General features: G+C 35.2%; 1 protein-coding gene across 4 annotated transcripts in view; it reads left to right on the top strand.

The window, feature by feature from the left end:
• Nucleotides 1–19641, top strand: part of PCDH11X (protocadherin 11 X-linked) — a 509451-nt gene that overhangs the window by 76752 nt on the left and 413058 nt on the right. For 2 of the 4 annotated variants that reach the window (XM_054214617.1, XM_054214619.1), the window contains exons 3-4: nucleotides 3053–3100; nucleotides 6110–8596. In XM_054214617.1, the coding sequence (XP_054070592.1) occupies nucleotides 3053–3100; nucleotides 6110–8596 (2535 nt within the window). Of the gene's footprint in view, nucleotides 1–3052; nucleotides 3101–6109; nucleotides 8597–15013; nucleotides 18860–19641 lie in introns of those variants that run through there. The other 2 variants (XM_054214620.1, XM_054214618.1) reach the window with 2 other exon arrangements.

The raw sequence follows: 19641 nt of genomic DNA, 5'->3' as shown, positions 1-19641 counted from the left end.
AAAGTTTGAAAGAACATTTCACATACTGAAGATATAATATGGGAAGAGAGTTACTCTTGAACTGGTGCAGTCTTGAAAACGTTAAGTGTGTGTATTGCTACTTTCCGCCCCTTCGTGTTCTCTCCATTGTAAAGCTTGTAGATTAATAATATTAGCACACTGTATGTATGGAGTTTCAGGCTTGCCTTAAGTGTAGACTGGAGTAATTGGAGCAGCAAAAAAGTAAATATATTAAAAATGTAGTATTCACTGTCTCTAATTACGTGATCTGATAAATACGTTCTGAAAATTGGATGCCAAGAATTCAGGAGGATGCAAAAATATTCCATCTTAGAAAAAATTATCTATCTTATATCTATCTGTCTTAGAAAATGAAGTTGACAATGTTCAGAATATGACAAGATTGAAAGGAACCCTTTACAGATAGGAACAAATCATCCGAAAGGATTAAGGAGACTCAAGCAATGTAATTGTTAGAACTGTTTCAGTCTTTTTCGTAGTAACATTAAATTCAGATTTCCAAGGAAGTAATTTCGTGTTTCGGTATACCTCCTAGCCTTCTTTTCTTCTTCAGCAAATCAGTATTAAATGCATTGATTGTTTGCTGCTTCATTCCATATTATACTTTATATTGTTCCTTTGCAGCGTGAAATGGTTCATTATTATCCTTACGTACTGTTGATCCCATCTACAGCATTTTGCTTTCTGTCTGCTTCACAGGACGAGTAAGGTTTTGTGTGTGGTTGTATACAGAGAGGCAATCTTTGGCAGTGCTTTACATTTATAGAAGCTCTTTCGTAATTGGGGGTGGAAAAATAGCAAATTATGATAATTGCTAATAAATTATCTCCTTAATTTTGATGTAGGGATGGAGCAAATCAGGATTCTGAAAACACAAAATACACTTTCGGTTCATACATGATTGGAAGCTTCCAAATCCTACTTCTACTGTGGACTGGAACCTTTAAGTTCAGTTTATTCAAAGCTAAGCTTTGGCTTGCTTCAAAGGAAACCGTGTGAAACAGTGTGTGATACTGACAAAAAAAACATGAAATGAACAAAACTCATAGGAATCTTGGCCTACAAATTAAAAGTCTGTAGTTGTTTTAACAAAGAGCTAGTGTTGCAAATATGTAAGCAACTCTGCATCTGCTGAGTTTTGCGTTATAAAAATATCTTACCTTTGTAATTTTATTTTCTCCTTTGAGGTACTGTCACTCAGTTCATAAGGTAACCTTCGGTATTAATAACACACATTTCAGGTGACTTTGGGATGTAAGCTATGTGATGTCATGAGGGTAGTGCCTGTGCAGTCTTTAAACAGAACAGCTGTCCAACAAAATCTAATCTTCTAGAATGCATGAATATGTGGAATGCACACTGTGTAATTAATAGCAGACAAGGGACGTTTATTAGATCCACAACACTTACGGTATTATAGATCTGAATGTACTAATATGCACCTATTGTAGGAACTTGCATCCATTATTGCCTATCATGTAGCATATTTTGTGTTTAAGGCTTTAGCTTGGCTTTGGGAATTCATTTTCACATCAGAAGTATCACCTTTGAAAGAAAAACGCAAGTTTAATTTTCAGCTTTTATTAAAAAAGCTGTCCACTGTATAACTGTTGTTCATTTTTTTGCATTAGGAATTGAAATTGTGCTACTATACTTTTTTTTTTTCTTTCCTAACATAACACTACAGTTATAAATCAGTTCCATATGTCTTGACAAAAACAGACAAGGAAACAGTGGCTAGGACCTGTGTTGTAGTTTTGCAGGAGACCTGCAAAGGCTTTTCTGTGTTGCTATAAATGAAATAACTAGCAGTTAGCAAACATGCATTATTCTGTGGACTTTCTGAAAAGATTTTAGGGTCCTTTGGACAGAAGATTTAACGTTAGCCAACAGCTTTGTTATTAATTAATTTATTTAATGAATTAATGAATCACTTTCTAATGGGAAGCTGATTTATTTTCTTCCTCTTTTTGTTTTTTTTTTCCCTCTTAAACATTTTTTTCTTTTCCCTCTGTTGCTGTATTTAGCCTGCTGGAATTTAGTCACTCTAAATGTGCTTATTTTAGATTTCAGGCAGAGTAAGATTTTCAGAAATAATAAAAATACCTGATTTTAAGAGAATTATTGACATGTAATAAATAAGTATGCACTTATAGTTTGTTGCAATATTCATTGAAACAAGTTATTGTAGAACATTAGTAAAATTTTATTATATGCACGTTATCTAGCCCTTTACTTCTAAGATTCAGTTGAACTAAAGACGTGTATCCTATAAGTGTGTTTGTCGTTTACAGTGCAGGAAGATAAGTGTTGATAACAAGTATAGGGCAAAGTTGTAGACAAAAACCAATGAGCTGTCTTTTGCTCATGTGTCTTTCTCTAAAGGTTCAAAATACTCTTTTTGAATTAAGATTGAGGACAGTGTTGATCTTTTGTTTTTCAGTTAACAATGTATAGTTATTCTATACAATTATATAATTTGTAATGTTTTAAGAAATAATCACTAATAGACTGTCTTGATTTCAGAGTAATTTGTATCACAAACAGTAGTTTTTATATGGTTATTTAGCACAATGTTCTTTCTTTTCCCTATTACTTTGAGAAATTACTACATTGTATCAACTTACTGGTCTATAAATATAAGTTCATAAGATGTTTTGAACACAACAGACTGTACCACTGTTATAAGTATTAACCAGAAGCTGTTCTCTTTTCCCATTCCTCTTGACAGTGAAGCCCACATTACAATTTGTGGCTTGAAAGAACATTCATTACAATGTTCAGGTAGACAGTACCCTATGAATTTAACAAGACATTGTGGTGAGATACGGTGGTACTGTAATATGTATGTCTAGAGACAAGTGATGCGTAGACTTTAGGTGCACTTTGTTAAATGCAGTCCTGTCCATAATACTAGAAGCTCTTCTAGCTTATCACATTAAGTGTCTATGTGTCATTGATTATGTATTTATTGGTATACCTAAATGTTAAAATTTTTAAAAAACTCTCTAATTTTTTATTTACATGACAGCCCAAAACAGCTCCGAAAAGGACATTTGGATCCATTACAAATGATCAGGTAAATATATGGTAGGGAGTGTTCAACAAGAATACCAGTTTCATTGTTTCAGAAACTACTGTGTGCATGAATCCACTGAAAAGGATGCTATGAAAATTGAATAAGGTAACAGTCACATATTGCCCTGATAAAGAATCTTGTGATCAGGGCCAGAGCCTCTTAAGGCTAATCCTGGCTCTGAGATGGGGATAACCTTGTTTTGCCTCAAATAGTTTTAATTGTTTAAACTGTCTTTTTAGATTAAAAAAGTCAACCTTTTTTATTTCTCACTCGCATCCTTCTCTAGTGGTAGAGATGATAATGTAGCAGATTATTTTTACCACACAGTCATTTTAATGGTGAAAGGTACTATATAAATATTAATTATCTATTACGCTTTTCCAATGGACTCATACCCTTCCTAGTGCGAACGAAACCTTCAGATCACTGATATAATGTGGTGACTGAAGGTATGGTTCAGTCCAAATAACAATCTGACCCTAATGGAAATTTTCACTTCACTGAGGTTTTAATGATGATAGAGCCATTTACTTTCACATCAAGACTTCAATCCTGAAGGGTTTTCTTCATGTTTCTCTCAGGATTTTTAACTCTCAATGTCTTTCCTCATGAGGGAGAGAATTAGATATTTATAATCTTAAAAATATGTTTCTTGAATGTTTAATCATTTTTTAGAGTGTTTAGGATGGGAGAACTGTCTGTTCTTAGCAAACGCATTTGTTAAAATGCAGCATAATGACACACCTAACCTTATACCTTAAACAATGTGAAATACGGTCTTCCTTGAATGAGGAGGAAGTACAATTTTGTGTTAATTTTTTTTTGTGGTTTAAAAAGATGTATTTTAAAAGATAGTATTTTTCCACAGAAAATTACTCAAGTGTTAGTAATTAACTTGGAGGAGTACATTGCATTCTTTTCTGTTACTCCAGTAATTTAACTGATAGTGATGGGGGAACAGAAGCTCTAGATTTTATATCAAACTTACATGCTATAATGAAAAATATCTTTCTCATACTTGATAGTGAAAGAAAAGCAGAAATGGGTATGCATATGTATAGCTGCATGTACTCAAAGTCTATATGGAGTGTTTGTTGTAGTTGTGGGATCTAATGACAGAATAATCAGTGCCCATCTGTCAACTTGTGTACAAATAAAGAAGTAAAAGATAGCTGACGGGTTTGGTTTTTTTTTTCTCCTAGCTTCTGTTACTTTTTTTTTTCTGGAAATCTATGTTAAAGCATAGAATATATAATTCATTGTTTCTCAGTAATTATCAAATTTATTGCAAATAACAGCTAGCCAGATTGAAGACAGAGAGGAAACTCACACTCCGCCTTCATGAAGAGGTCAACATAGAATTGCCATTCTAAAATTTAACCTAATGGATTAAAAATGTATATCTTCATTTAGAAATTATTTGCAAGACTTATATCTTCATATGCATTCAGCTAAAGAAGCCAAAGCTGTATTTGTTTTATCGTTTCAAAATGTGTTCCACTTCACTTTAGACTGTCCCTAGTTGCAACTTAATGTTGTCAAAAGTACTGTGCAAGTGGCACAGTAATTTTTGAAATGTGGATGAATAATTTGTTTTCACGAAATAGATGATTATAAGGTCAAACTCTGGCTTTGAGTAAGCAAGTCAGTGAAAGAGTACAGCCTTACACACAATTAGACATATAAATGCATTCAGTTAATGGTGGGTAGCAAGATACAGTGAGTACAAATCTTTTACAAATAATGAGAAATAAGGAGCCTTGCACACTGGGAATGCTTTCTTTCCCTTTGGTCTGAAGTGTCCCAAATCAGTTTAGAGCACACATACAATTGCATGAGTAAAGGTGAGAGACAAGCACAATAAACAGAAAGAACCAGGCTGGGAGCGGTTGTTCATTATTACAAGTATGACACATAAAAAGAAAATCCTAATTAGTCAGCATCCTTATCGATGCCTTCTTTTTGTGGTCATTCTGTACATTCAGCTTTAGTGATCTGCATTCTAGCTCTGTCCTTATGGAAGATATGGCTGGAGAACTGCCTTTACTTCTTTCCTTCCTCTGAAGGGTGAGACATGGGAGAAGAGGGGATAATGGTGACATTCTTAATCCCTGCTTGTTTGAAGAGACAGCAGAAGAGGGAATTTGGTTCTAGATGCCAATTTTTATTTTACCAGACTATTTTGTCAATGCGAGTGTTTTAAAAGAAGCTATGTTTGTACAACATGTAGCATTTCTTTGCAATTCCAGGTGTGTTAGGTATTCAACAAACCCGATGAAAAAAATTATTTTCAAATTGATCTCATAGTTCTGTGATATTTTTTTGAAATGAAAATAGATCTTTTCTCACTGGGATTGTACTTTTCACTAGAAATATAAAATATATAATGATGATGAACGGGATAGCTTTAATGAGTTTTAAAATATATTTCTAATAAACTGTTATGACTTAGTTTTGTCTGTAGTAAGCCTCTTTTCAATGGTGGTGTTGGTTTTTTATGCTAATGCTTTCAGATCGTGTCTGGATTTGCTCCATGAACAGAGAAACAGTCCCTTTATCTTTCTTGTTTTCCTTGAAATTGAATATTGGCTTAGATCCTCCAGTGTATGCATACTGTTTTGCCTTTGGACGCGGTTGAACTTTGGCTTCGTTCCTCTTCTCTATGCTCACTTGTACAGTAGAGAAACCAAATTACATCTGTCTAGGAATTTAATAACTTTTCTGTAGAAGTAGAGAAGCCAGTTAAAAAAAACAAAACACACCACCACACCCTCCAAACCCACTCCCCTGTTTTTCGAAAGTATCCATTTCTTCATGTTTGCTCTGAAGCCTTCTTAAGGACTTAGAGCTTAAAGCAAAATTAGATATTGCAAAATAAAGTTAAATGTGTATTCCTGTATACAGTATATATAAAAATATATATTCCATGACAATTTCAGAACATCAATGAGGTGTTTCTGTATTTAAATATACTGTCATGCTAAAGTATGTTCTTTCTGTGTCTTGTAGGGTCAAAATGTATTTGGTCTTGATATAATTGAGACACCTGAGGGAGATAAGTGGCCTCAACTGATTGTCCAACAGATCCTGGATAGGGAACAGAAGGATACCTATGTGATGAAAATTAAAGTTGAAGATGGTGGAAGCCCTCCAAGATCTAGCACTGCCATCCTGCAAGTCACAGTGACTGACGTGAATGATAATCGCCCAGTCTTCAAAGAGAATGACATTGAAGTTAGTGTTCCAGAAAATGCTCCAGTGGGCACTTCTGTGTCTCAGCTCCATGCCACCGATGCAGACCTGGGCTCAAATGCACAAATCCATTTCTACTTCAGCAATCAGATTTCCAGTTTGGCCAAAAGGCTCTTTGCCATTGATAACACCACTGGCCTCATCACTATAAGAGAACGACTAGACAGGGAGGAATCTCCTGTACACAAACTAACTGTTTTGGCAAGTGATGGCAGTTCAACTCCATCAAGAGCAACAGTGACTGTTAATGTCACAGATATTAATGACAATGTCCCATCAATAGACACAAGATACATCATCAATCCAGTGAATGGGACAGTACTTTTGTCTGAGAAGGCTCCCCTTAATACGAAAATTGCGTTGATAACAGTAATGGACAAGGATGCTGATCTGAACGGAAAAGTTACTTGTTTTACAGATCATGATGTCCCTTTTAGGCTAAAGCCAGTGTTTGATAATCAGTTTCTCCTGGAGACAGCCACATTTCTGGATTATGAAGCCACAAGGGAATATGCCATTAAAATAGTGGCTTCAGATTCAGGGAAGCCTCCCTTAAACCAGTCTGCCATGCTCCTGATCAAAATTAAAGATGAAAATGACAATTCCCCAGTTTTTACACAGCCTATCATAGGTCTTTCCATCCCTGAAAACAATGCTCCTGGTACTCAGCTAACGAAGATAAGTGCTACGGATGCTGACAGTGGGCGCAATGCTGAGATCAGCTATATCCTGGGTTCTGATGCGCCCCCTATTTTCAACCTTGACCGCCGTACAGGCATTCTCACAGCAGTGAGAAAGCTGGACAGAGAAAAGCAAGACAGGTACTCCTTTACTGTGCTGGCTAAGGATAACGGGATGCCACCCTTGCAGACCAATGCTACTGTGACAGTGTCTGTCCTGGACCAGAATGATAACAGCCCAGCTTTCACACATAATGAATATAATTTCTATGTGCCAGAAAACTTACCCATGTATGGCACAGTGGGGCTTATCACAGTTACAGATGCTGACTCCGGAGAGAATGCTGCAGTCACTCTCTCTATATTAAATGGTAGAGATAATTTCATTATAGATCCACTTACTGGTGTAATAAGACCTAATATTACCTTTGATAGGGAACAGCAGGGGTCATATACTTTCCAGGTGAAAGCTGTGGATGGAGGAAGACTGCAGCGTTCCTCAACTGCCAAAGTGACCATCAATGTTGTTGATGTAAATGACAACAGGCCTGTTTTTGTTATTCCTTCATCTAATTATTCGTATGAGTTGGTTCCAACATCAGCCACTCCAGGGTCTGTAGTTACTAGAGTCTTTGCAGTTGATAATGACACAGGAATGAATGCAGAGCTCCGCTATAGCATCATAGGTGGGAACTCAAGGGGCTTGTTTACAATTGACCAATTAACAGGCAATATTACTTTGAAAGAGAAGGTAATTACATCAGATCATGGCTTGCACAGACTGGTGATAAAAGTCAATGACCTAGGACAGCCGGAGTCTCTTTATACTATAGCTCTTGTGCATTTGTTTGTGAATGAGACAGTTACCAACAGTTCCTACGTACAAGAGCTAGTGCGCAGGAACATGGAAACTCCAATTGGCCAGAATATTGGGGATGGTGAGATAACCCCACAAACCAATGATTATGTCAAGATCATCATTGCCATTATTGCAGGCACTATGACGGTTATTCTGGTAATTTTTGTAACTGCTTTAGTACGATGCCGCCAGACGCCTAGGCACAAGGTTGTCCAAAAAAACAAGCAGAGTGGTGAATGGGTTTCCCCAAACCAAGAGAACAGGCAGATAAAGAAGAAGAAGAAGAAGAAGAAGCGCTCTCCAAAAAGTCTCCTCCTCAACTTCGTGACTATTGAAGAATCTAAACCTGATGATCCTGGCCACGAGCACATAAATGGCACTTTAGACATTCCTGTAGAACTAGAAGAACAGACTATGGGAAAATATAACTGGGCCACTACACCAACCACATTTAAGCCTGATAGCCCAGATTTAGCAAAGCACTACAAGTCTGCTTCTCCGCAGCCTACCTTTCAAATTAAACCTGAGACTCCTGTACCCCCCAAGAAGCACCATGTCATTCAGGAACTGCCTCTAGATAACACCTTTGTGGTGGGCTGTGACTCACTTTCCAAGTGCTCATCAAGCAGCTCGGACCCTTACAGTGTTTCTGAATGCAGCTGTCAAGGAGGCTTCAAGACCCCAGGCTCCATACACACCAGACAGGTAATGGAAGTTTTAAGGTGCTCTCTTTCTCCTTCCTTTCTTACTTTGCCATTCCGATAACTCTAGCTCTAAGCACTGCAAAATAACTTAATGCAAGGATTAGAAGTTTGAAAGGTCATGTTTGATCAAGGCATTGAAAAGTAAACAATATGAGATTCATCAGTGTTAAGGGAGAAAATTAAAATAACATGACTGTTGGCTCTAAGGAAATTGAATTATTACATTGGTGGGTATTCCTGACTGCAGATGGCAGTATGGCACTTCCTGCATTACTGCAGTACCTAGTGCAGCTCTGTAAGGCAGAGAGGGGTTATGGTACTGTCCTCTGTGGTATTGTATGCTCAAGAATTGAAGTAATCTAGGCCAGGTGGAAAGCAATAAAGCTTTACAGGGTCTGATAAGTGGTTCTTAATATTAATGGAGTCTGGAATTGCAGCCTTCATTTGGACATAGCTTCACTTCAAGGTCTCTCAAAAGCAGGCAAGGATTTTCCTCTTTAGAGTTTCAGTGCCATTTTCAGACTAGAAGCATACTGGACTACTTAAATCTGGTGGAATGGCACAGACAAGAGGCAAAGTCAAGGGAAAACTAGAAGCATCGGTATTAATTGCTCTCACTTAGTCACTGCTGTACCTGATAAACCAGATATTAGCTTCTCAGAAATTCAGTACAGCAACAGAAATGTCTAAAGAATCGTCAGCTTAAAACGAAGAACCAAAGTACCTTTTATTAGTCAAGCCCCTACAGAAAGGCTTTAAGTCACTGGAAATTGAATCTAATGTCTATCCGTATTCTGGAAAGTTTCACTGATAATAAAGCTTTGCTGTTTGTCTGTTTACTTCTCTTTCTTCAGAAATATCACAAAGTTTTCAATGAAAGTAGTTTTCTAGTTAAGCTTTAATTGGTCAAGGAATTAGTCATTAAAGAAACAAATATTTCAGGAGAGTTTATTGTATTCTTGATAATATGGTTTAATACTGTTGCTTGGGAGCAAACCTCAGCATGACTAAGACTGTTAGACTCTTTGCTCCAGCTGAGGTTTTGAATTTTTTTTCTCTGGGCTTTGTTTTATTACCACTATAGTGATAACAAAATTTACCTAAAACAAGCTTCTCATTGAAAGTAGTCATCTTATTTTTGAAAATTGCAGGATGGGTTGTTTATTTTATTCTGCTTTATTTCCCTTACCCACACAAATCTGTGCAATAGTCCATATCATTACGCTTTATAAAACTTTCAACATTTTCTGAGACACATTAAGAGAAAAATTGAAGGGGGAAAATTTTTTTCTTATTTTTAAGACATGACAGCAGTGAAAAATGTATAGCTTTTTGAGATTTGAGTATTTTCTATTAAAGATATTTGAATGTGTTAATTTAAATTACACATTAGAAAAGCTGCTTGCTAATTTGTTTCTCTGTTTGAACTCTCGTAACTCTGAGGAGGGTGGTGTCGTTTTCAGCATTTCTGTAGGCCTGATCTAAGTGATTTTTCATTTGAGTTCTGGTATAGTTCCTCTGATCCAAAAAGATTCTTCCGTTGTCTGCCCAAATACACTTTGTCATGCAGTAATGCTGCTAACAAAGAAAGCAAGCTCATGACTCTTCAGGTTTATACTAATGTGGTTCTTCCATAGAAGGGCCTTTTAAAGTAGAATGGAAAGCAATTCTCTTCTGCAGAAGTTGGTTGGGGAAAAGAGCGTTTTCTTTTATCTGTACCTTAAAGGTCAATGACAGGGGCTTCCTATCTGGAAGAGCAGAATAGAACTGGTTTTTTTTAACACTCATTACCTGATATTGGCTTATCTTCATATAGCTGTACCTGAAATTATATTAGTGTGATGTGCTGAATATATCAAAAAAATTAACATTACTGTTTGTATTGATTTTGTTAAATCTACAGTATCCTTCATTTAGGTTTGTTTTTTTGTATGAAAGTGATCACATTGTTGGAGAAAATTTAACTACTCACTATCAATGGCCTTTTACACTAATTTGAAAACAACATTTACCTTTAAACATGCGAATTCACATTTTTATTACTTAAATAAAGTAATTTCATAAATGCATTTATTTACATAAACGGGGCAAGAAAGACCACTAGAGTTAAATCCTTTATGGTGAACCGTGATCATAAAGGCAGAATTGTATTTCACTGTAAGTAAAGCCAAGCAAAGTATTCTTAAATCTCAACAGATCTTTAAAAAGTCAGTCTTAATCCTAAACTGGTTTTGTTTATTGTAGTCTGTGTAGTTTTATCTCCTGTGGGGCTATAGAACGTGGCTCAGGACAGACTAACTTAGAGTTGTCACTGTTAGACAGTGAAGAAATGAAACAACCAAAACCAAGCTTCTGCCTCAGTGCTTCACATGTCGTGTTCTCCTGCCATCCTCCAGCCTTGGAGACTAACAGATTGTTTGTCATTAATGATGCATTTGTGTTGTGCCCTCTCTGAATTTTCAGAAAATTGTAGCACATCCTGGAGAATTGAAGGATACTAAATTCAGTTAAAAAGGGTGCTTGTTTGAAAAATGAAAATAATGGCTAATATGAGAAAAAATATTTTACTTTATCACTAACAATTACTGTAACACATCCCTTCTACAAGCTAAAAGCTTTCTGAAGGAGATTAAAGAAGACTACATTCACTGTGAAGATATCTCTTCAGTTTCTAATAGGTCTTGATATTAATAGGCCACACATCTCAACTGTTCTTAGTTTTGTCCATGCAAGACTTTCTATTAAGATATTTGAAATAATATTGAGTTAAAGCTAAAAATATATGTTTTCCTTTGAAGCTCTAAATTTTGTGTATGTCTGAATGGTATTGATTCAGGTTTTTAAAGAAAGGAAATTATGTCTTTGCTTTACTGCTAAATTTGTCTAAATGATCTATAAAATGACAGAAAGTCATTATAACAGTTGTACTCTAAAAGCATGCAAGAGAAGATTGAAAGGTTTTTCTACTGAAAAAACAAGTTATGTCTTTAGTGGTCATGTGGGCAAATAAAGCAAGCAATGGAACAGCTGAAATTTTTATGGAGAAGGAATCAGAGACTCCTGAAGCAGCTGAGGACACATAGAATCATCAACTACAGGAAGTTGAAGAGGGAAAAGTATGGTCCCAGTGTAATCTCCCGTAAGAGAGATCAAGCTTCTGTTGTGCTTGTATGTGAGAAAGGGCGGCAAAGAAGGGAGATATTAATATTATTTTGAAGTTATACTGTAGGAATTAATAAATACTAGTGACAGTAGACATTCAGAATAGCATGCTTCCTTTGGGGATGTAGTAGAGAGAATTCTTTTAAAGAAGTTTTACCAAATGATAAATAGTGAAAGGGCTTCTTATTCATAACAAGGTTTTTCAAACCAGGGTATTTGGAGGCTCATAAAATCAAACTCTCTTCCAGTCAGATTTTCATTGTTTTGGAAGTCTTGAGCCTCATAGAAAGATGCGTTTCTTCGGTAGAAAATCATACAGCATCTTTAAAGTTTATCTGTCTGCAAGCTTTGTAAAAGCTCAATTGCTTTTGGCATTTATTTTAGTGAGAGCAGACTATGTGAAGTATTCCATACTGACACAAATCTTCTAATTCTTTTTGCATTTGCGTTGGAATGATGAAAAGAAAGGAGAGTTTATTCCAATGTAGTTTTCATGTAGTACGTAACACAATTTAAAAATCTGAAATCTTTACTCAAGTACTTTAAACAACATTCAGCCAATTCGAATTCCTGTCTAGGTATCAACTTGTCTATTCAGGGCATGAATAATTACAGAGTACAATGTAATCTCTGGTAGCTTGGCTCAAAGAAGCTACCTCCACAAAAGTTCGTTAGAACTGCCTGTGCCTCATCCTTCTTCTTGTCCCTTTCTTTTAATTAATGCTATTTCAGACATTCTTTTAATTTGAAAATAGTGTAATTTGTAAGTATATAGTGTTTAGTATAAGTGTATAATGTACAGTATAAGTGTACAAGAACAGTAGAAATCTTTGAAAATAAACACCTGGTTGATCAGTAAGGGTCCTGTGACATTTAGTACTGTCATTTTAAGCTTAAACTTAAGAACAAGTGTTATCTGACTTTGAGTTAGTGAAGAAACATGAGTGTTCATGAAAGCAGCACTGGAGGACTTGGTTTAGTTTCAGTCCACCTCTTCCACTGATAGAGCTGGAAGGTGCAGTCATGCCCTGAATCTATGATTACATGTTCTTTTGGTGGTTCTTCCTGCTTCACAGTGGACTCCAGTGTATATGTTAATTTAGTTCCACTGCCAGCACACTATACCATCTTTAGGAAGTTGTTAAGGGAGTGAACAGGCGTGCAGATTGATTTGTCTCATATTTACTAATGCAAATCTTCATTAGTTGATTCTAGTTGCCAGGATTCTATCATCTGTGAACATATCCATACTTAGGAATAGAAATTTCAGATGACACAGTGATGTTTGCTGAACTTGTTTGTTAGAAACTGACTGGAGATAGACATTATATTCCTTACAGAAATCTGAATGGGAAGTAGATCTCATTTAAAATGCCTAGCCTTTTGGGGGCCCTCCTGTCTCATTAGCAACTGCTTTGACCTGCTTACAATTATGATATATTTTCTGATGTTTTTTTATTCTGATTTTAAATGTGGTGAAATGTCGTTGCAGCTTCCCACTCACTATGTGAAGAGTGTGTGCTTAGCATGTGAACTGAAAGAATAGTGCACTGTTCCTGAGACTTCTAGCTCTGAAAACTCACCTGTTAGGTAAATTTCTAGCTGCAGGATTTATTGTTTTGTTTAATAACAGTGAGACTAGTGAGTTTAGTATACTGTAATCATCAGTAGGCAGTGCTGATGCTTCTGGTACGTAAAATAGTATAGAGAGAACACTGGTACTTTGCATTGACAGATACAGAGTAAACTGCACTCAAAAGAACATTTTCTTCTAAATATCAGCTAAATAGCTGTTGGTATAAGCCCTTCCTAAAAGCCATTTCAAAATTGATTGCTATGATTCTAAATATTCTTGTTATTTTCTCTTAATTTTGTCTTGTGCTTTTGCTGGTAGTTCTGATATGCTGCCATGTATATACATTTCAGAAAAAAACCTGAAATTCACATCTGGAGAAAAGATTTGTAACTGAAGGATAAGTTAAAGTCTGCAACTCAGAAGTTAGTGAGCAGTTAGTTACACGTGCAGTACTACTGAAACAAAGCTGGTCAAGAAAATGATTTTCATCTGTGGAACACTTTGAAGAAAAACTTCTTCAGAATTGTTCTTTTAATATATATTTTTCAGTGGATGAGCACGGGGGAAGATATGTGGAAAGTACCCCCCTTGCCTCATAGTAGAAGGTAAAAACAGAGCACAAATGGGAAGAAAATAAAAAAAGAAATGAATGTTTTGAGCGAGGTAAAAAATGAAAGATTTTGAATATGACACTTAAGTAAAAACTAATTCAGAGAAAACAAAGGCTTTTTTTCCACTAAGAACTTATTGACTGAGTTTATACTGAAGTTGGTAAATGAAGTTCCAGCAGTAATAACTGGGTGGGTTTTATGCAAGCTAGAGTCGTAGGCAACTCTCTCTCCAATAGCAGTTTGCAATAGGATAGCAGCAGCATAAATTTTCCTAAACATTAAGTGCATTTCACCTTCATTTTTCAGTGGGATAACTGAGAAGTTTACTCTTTTCTCCTCATGATCCAACTTTGGTTTTTTTAAATGACCTATAGCTATAAACCATTGTCAACAATGAAGTCTGACTTAACTGCAGTTCAATTTTGACACTTCTTTCTTTTCCTGTGTTCTCCCAGAAGGTATTGCACTCAATAATCTGAGTTGATAGCAATTTCCTGACCAGTGAGTGGCTAGTGTCTTGGTGACTGTAGTATTGATAGTACTTTCTTCCTGTGAAATAATTGATCTGAATAGCTTAATTTCTGTCAGTTTTTAGGACTCTAACGCTGTTGATGATAAATACAGATTAAAGATGCAAAAGAACTCTTCACATCAAAATATTTTATGCTCTTGAATGAAGCCTGTTAAAGCCCTGTAGAACATGTTCTAGGTAATCTTCTGATAGCTATAACCTTTCAGCAGCACTTGGGGTTTCAAGCTGATAAAGCAAAAAAAAACTCCAAAACAAAAAACAAAACCTAGAATAACATACATAGAAGCCATTTCTGTGTCTCCTTCTGTTTCAGCATTTTTGATATGTGTATATAGATGTATGCAAATCTTTGCTTGTGTATAGAAACCTGAAAACACACACACATCAAAAATGGTTGGTTATTTAGAACCACAATAGTTCAGTACTTCTCAAACCGTACAGTGATTGAGATAGTAAAAATTTGGAAACAAACTTTACGATATATGGGGAAAATGATGCAGGAAAGGGCTTTTCTCATGCTGTTTCTCTGTTTGCCAGCTCTGAACGCCATCGCATCTGATGTTATATACTGAAGTCGTACGTGTACACAATGATGTTAAGCCAGCAAACATGAAAACAAGGAAACAGCACGAGAAAGCCCTTTGTCCTGTCTCTGATTGCCGAAGAAATTTATCGTCTGATCTCCAGAGGGGTTTGGAAGTGACGATGAACTGTTCAAGCTGCCCTACTGAAAGGTATCAAGGGCAAGAATTTTTTAAAAAGAAAAGACAAAGAAATTTTAGTACGTTGTGCTATAGTGTTCTATAACGTAGTTTTGCTAAGAAAAAAGTAATGTGACTCATCCTTCTTCACAGTTGGCAATTATGGTAAATCTATTTTGCTTGTAATCATCTTGTCCCAGACTTTTTCCTTATTTATTTTAGTTGAAACAATTAGGAATTTGTTTCTATAAATATATTAAAAGGGAGCAATAAATTTTATTCATACATTAAAAAGAGAATGTAAAGTTCTTTATACTCCCTGCATTTAAAAGAAAAACAAATGAATTGTTGTCACTTATAGCACCATTATACATGTTAAGAATTAAGTGTTATTTATATCTATTCCATAATATTTTTAATGATGTAATTGCTGCTATGGATCATAAATAGACTTGATCACATCACTGCATTCTCATTTTATAGGCACAATAGTAGTAGTGAAAAATGAGTACTTCCTGCTTTTTTGTCCACAACATTTTGTAATAAATGATCACTTCTTAAATAACTGGAAAGTATTCACTTAACGTCTAAAAATAAAATTTAATTTGCATTTTGCTTGCTGAAATTTAGATAATGTCTGTGTAACAGGTGCCATATATTTAACCTTCTGAAGTACTTTTATTTAAAGAAAGAAGTCATAAATCCAGTGGCTTGGTTTTCAGTGTGATAAAATAGGAAATAGCATACATACTTTTTTTGCTGTTAGCCAGCACATGGGGGAAAAAATCGCCTACTCTTTTTTTTTTCCCCACGTTATTTCTCTATATAGTTAGCTTTTCAAAAAAAACCCGAACAACAAACCAATTTTTTTACATTATGATTTGTTATTTAGCACGGGACATGTCAAAAATAAAATTTGACTATCACAGCTTTGTTTGCAGGTTGGTTGCAAGTTCTTGTATATTGCCTCACATTGTAGGGAGAAATGCTTAATATATATCATCTATAATACTAGAATTTCACATGCAATGCAAAATTTGTTAGGAAGCAAAGGAGTATAAAGAACCCTGTTTTCTGCACTTATGTGAAGACATGTAATATTAGTTTGCTAGAATAAAACAAAATACAGACACTGCTTTTAACTGGGATGTATACAGTATATATAACTTTCTTTTAAAAAAAGTTATTAATGATTCGTGAATTAGACTACAACATGAAATTCTTAAAAATTACTGTATGTTTGATGTAAAGGTATTTATAGGCTTGTACTTAATATTCACATTGCCTCAGTTCTTGGACTGCAGAATGTCTACCATGACTGTTGCCTATAGTTTCCTCCACATTTGCTATCTGGCTCTTTAAAAAATGTGTATTTGGCTATTTGATCTGTAAAATAAATTCTATTAATAATGAAGTACGTATTGTAATTTAGCATATTGTATTGCATAATCATAGCAATGACTGTTGCAGAAAATTTTTCATTTCTGATAATCAGATCATTTCCTTGCGAAGAAGTTTATGTATCTGTAAGACAGTTTTCCTATTCCTATTTATCATACCCTTGCAGCATTGATGCTTCAAACTAAAAAAACACCACTTCCAGCAGTTAGACATACAGTAATGGTATTTATTGACTCAATGCCACAATTCAGCCAGTTGCTTTGGGTTGAAAGTTAGTTCCTAAGGTAGTAAGGAATTTATTCAAGAAGTAGCGTTTAGCGTAACAAAGATTGGTCCTGCCTATTGTTGTAACAGTTGTTTGCTTAAATGCTTTATATGTGGGTGATGGGAAGCATTCAAAGATATTTGTTAAGAGCAATAACCCTTTGGCCTAGTAGAGGTGTTTGTCAGGAAGACATTAAGATTTCACAGACTTTCAGATTCTGGTTTTTTCTTTTTTTTTTAAGTCTTTAGATTTCTGTTCTCATGTTAATTAGATTGTATTTCCTTGTTGAGAAAAGTCACATAGAGATACATATTAATGTTTGATTAAGAAAAGCACCAAATAATTTGAATGCTTGTGTTCAATTTTTTTTTTTTTTTCTTGGAGTCAAGGGATAGTGAGTTGAGATACTGGACTAGGTTAATGTCATCTAACTTCAAGCACATAATTTAGTCATCTCAAGTGGACATATAATTGCCCTAATTTTTTTTCTCTGGTAGTGAAAAGGCATAGATACTGAGAGCAAGTAATTTTGATGTTAGGACTGCCTGCCCTCTGGAAGTGCCTACTTTCTAACACTGAGTATGAAGAGAACCTTTGAGAAGTACCTTTCTAATTTAAGCATGCCAGTTATGTGCTTGCCGAGAAAAATATTTTTCATGAGATTCCTAGTTCTTTCGCTTTTAAGCTAGCTGAAGTTTTACCTTTTTCCTATTATTTCAGTGGTCATGTCATTCTAGTCTGTCAATAAATAATTCTAGAAGAATCTAAGATGATTTTAAATTTTTAAAAAGTTACACGTATGAAATAAAAGGTACCTCAGGTGGTTGGATTATTGGTCCAAATCAGTAATCTCTTCTAGTTCTCTCATGAGTCAGCACAGCCAAATATAATAACCCTCCAAGTGCACTAAGGGAAAAGCCAGCAACCTCTTAAGTGGTTCAGTTTCATGCATTTCCTCTGTTTCAATTTTTGTTTTCTTACCTCAAAGTATCACTTTTTAAAAAGTAATTCTTTCATAGACTGGTATAAGACTTGTTCAGAGACCTCATTTCCTTCTGATGGTTAAATAGGTTCATGAAAGTGTAATGTGTACTGACCAAACGTGTATGTGTGCTGAAGATCAATTTCAACACTTTTTAGTGATGTGAAGGCTAAATGGAGGCCAGTCAAAAAATTCTATATTTAAGGTTTTTGTTTTGTTTTGTTTTTCTTTTTTAAAATGAGTATTAGCATCCTGAGTCAAAGAGAGTTGGCTTTGACACTTAATTCTCATGTGTTTTTGCCAACAGAAATGCTATTTTCTGACTGCATAGAAGTCAGAGTAAATTAAGACCAAAAAAAAACCTGAGTTGACCAAATGCTGATTTTCGAAATTGAAAACTCATTGTCTTTTCTGTGGAATGTCAGTCATACTTTCTAAGTTACTTTAGTGTACTTTAGACTGTAATTATTATTACTCGCCAACATCTCAAAGGATTCATCCTTTTATCTGGTGCACATTGCCACCCTAGTCGCTGGTGCAGAGAGGTCTGTATCTATAGATAAAGCCCTGTAGTTTGGTTTTGGTTAGTTACAGTGCTACATGTGGCTCAGCAAAAAGAATAGTTCTGTATTTGTTGCCAGTTTTACAGAGTAAATTAATCACACCACTGCTTTTAACCCTACAATGCCAACAGCCAAAGATGGCTCTCAGATTTGCTGTTCTGCATCCTGTGTCATATTGTCAATGCTTGGATTTCATATGGATCTGTGTCTACCAAAGCTCAATGCCACTCGATCTCAAACGTGCCCTGGTGTCAAGTGAGTCACTCCAAGGAAAAGCTATGGCACACAATCTGCAGTGTGTATGAAAGCTGCCTATCATATCAGAAAATATATTGGACTTTGGAGGATATCTTTAAATCCTTCTGAATTTAATTGAGTGGAGGACTGCTGAAGGGCAGTAGGGTGCTGTCAGGAACAAAGCTGGATTGTGATGCAAATAGAATTATTTTTTTTAACATAAACTGTAATGCTGCAGGGTTTTTTTATTACACATTTTCAGTGATTTCCCATTTAACCATAAAACATATATTTATGGTATATCCTGGTCTTAAGTATTATTTGTAAAATCTTTTTAACAAATATTTTTTATATATATTTTTGCTTTCATATTGAATTACTGAGCACTGTTCCTTTTATGTCTTATTTATCTATTTCTAAAATAAATTTTGTTTGAAGATTATATTTGTATATCTTCTGGAGAAACACTGTTTTTAAGTACACCTCTGGTCTCTGCTTAGTGCATGCACACCGTCAAATCTATACATATACATATACTGATATTTTTTACAGTGATTAGGAGCTATAATTGTTAAAATAGCTTTTATACTTTAAGGACTGTAAAGCTTACTAGTAATTTAAAGAAATATGCTTCTTTCAAAACCTCATACTCCTTAGCAGTACATTTTTTTTGCCTACATTTTCTTCAGAGAAATCTGACTTAAGCAGGAATTCCAGGAGTTGTACATGTTCTAACAGTGTTTACATGTACATGTGAGTGTTTATACAGTGTTCAGAGTTAGAGATATGTAGTGCTCATATATATATGTATCTGTGTGTGTGTATGTATGTATTTTCTGTGCATGTGTGTATAAAGAAAGCATGAGGGTGTATATATGCATTTATCACATATTCAATTAGCAAATTTTATAGGCAGTATATATTACACAGAATATAACTGCAGATACGCGCCTATCTCAGTACCCAATATATCTTGCTATGAAAGATAGCCAAGCACTAAGGTTTTGACTTTACCA

Source organism: Rissa tridactyla, chromosome 9 (assembly GCF_028500815.1).
Source record: "Rissa tridactyla isolate bRisTri1 chromosome 9, bRisTri1.patW.cur.20221130, whole genome shotgun sequence".
Classification (NCBI taxonomy): domain Eukaryota; kingdom Metazoa; phylum Chordata; class Aves; order Charadriiformes; family Laridae; genus Rissa; species Rissa tridactyla.
This window is presented reverse-complemented; position numbering and strand designations above follow the sequence as displayed.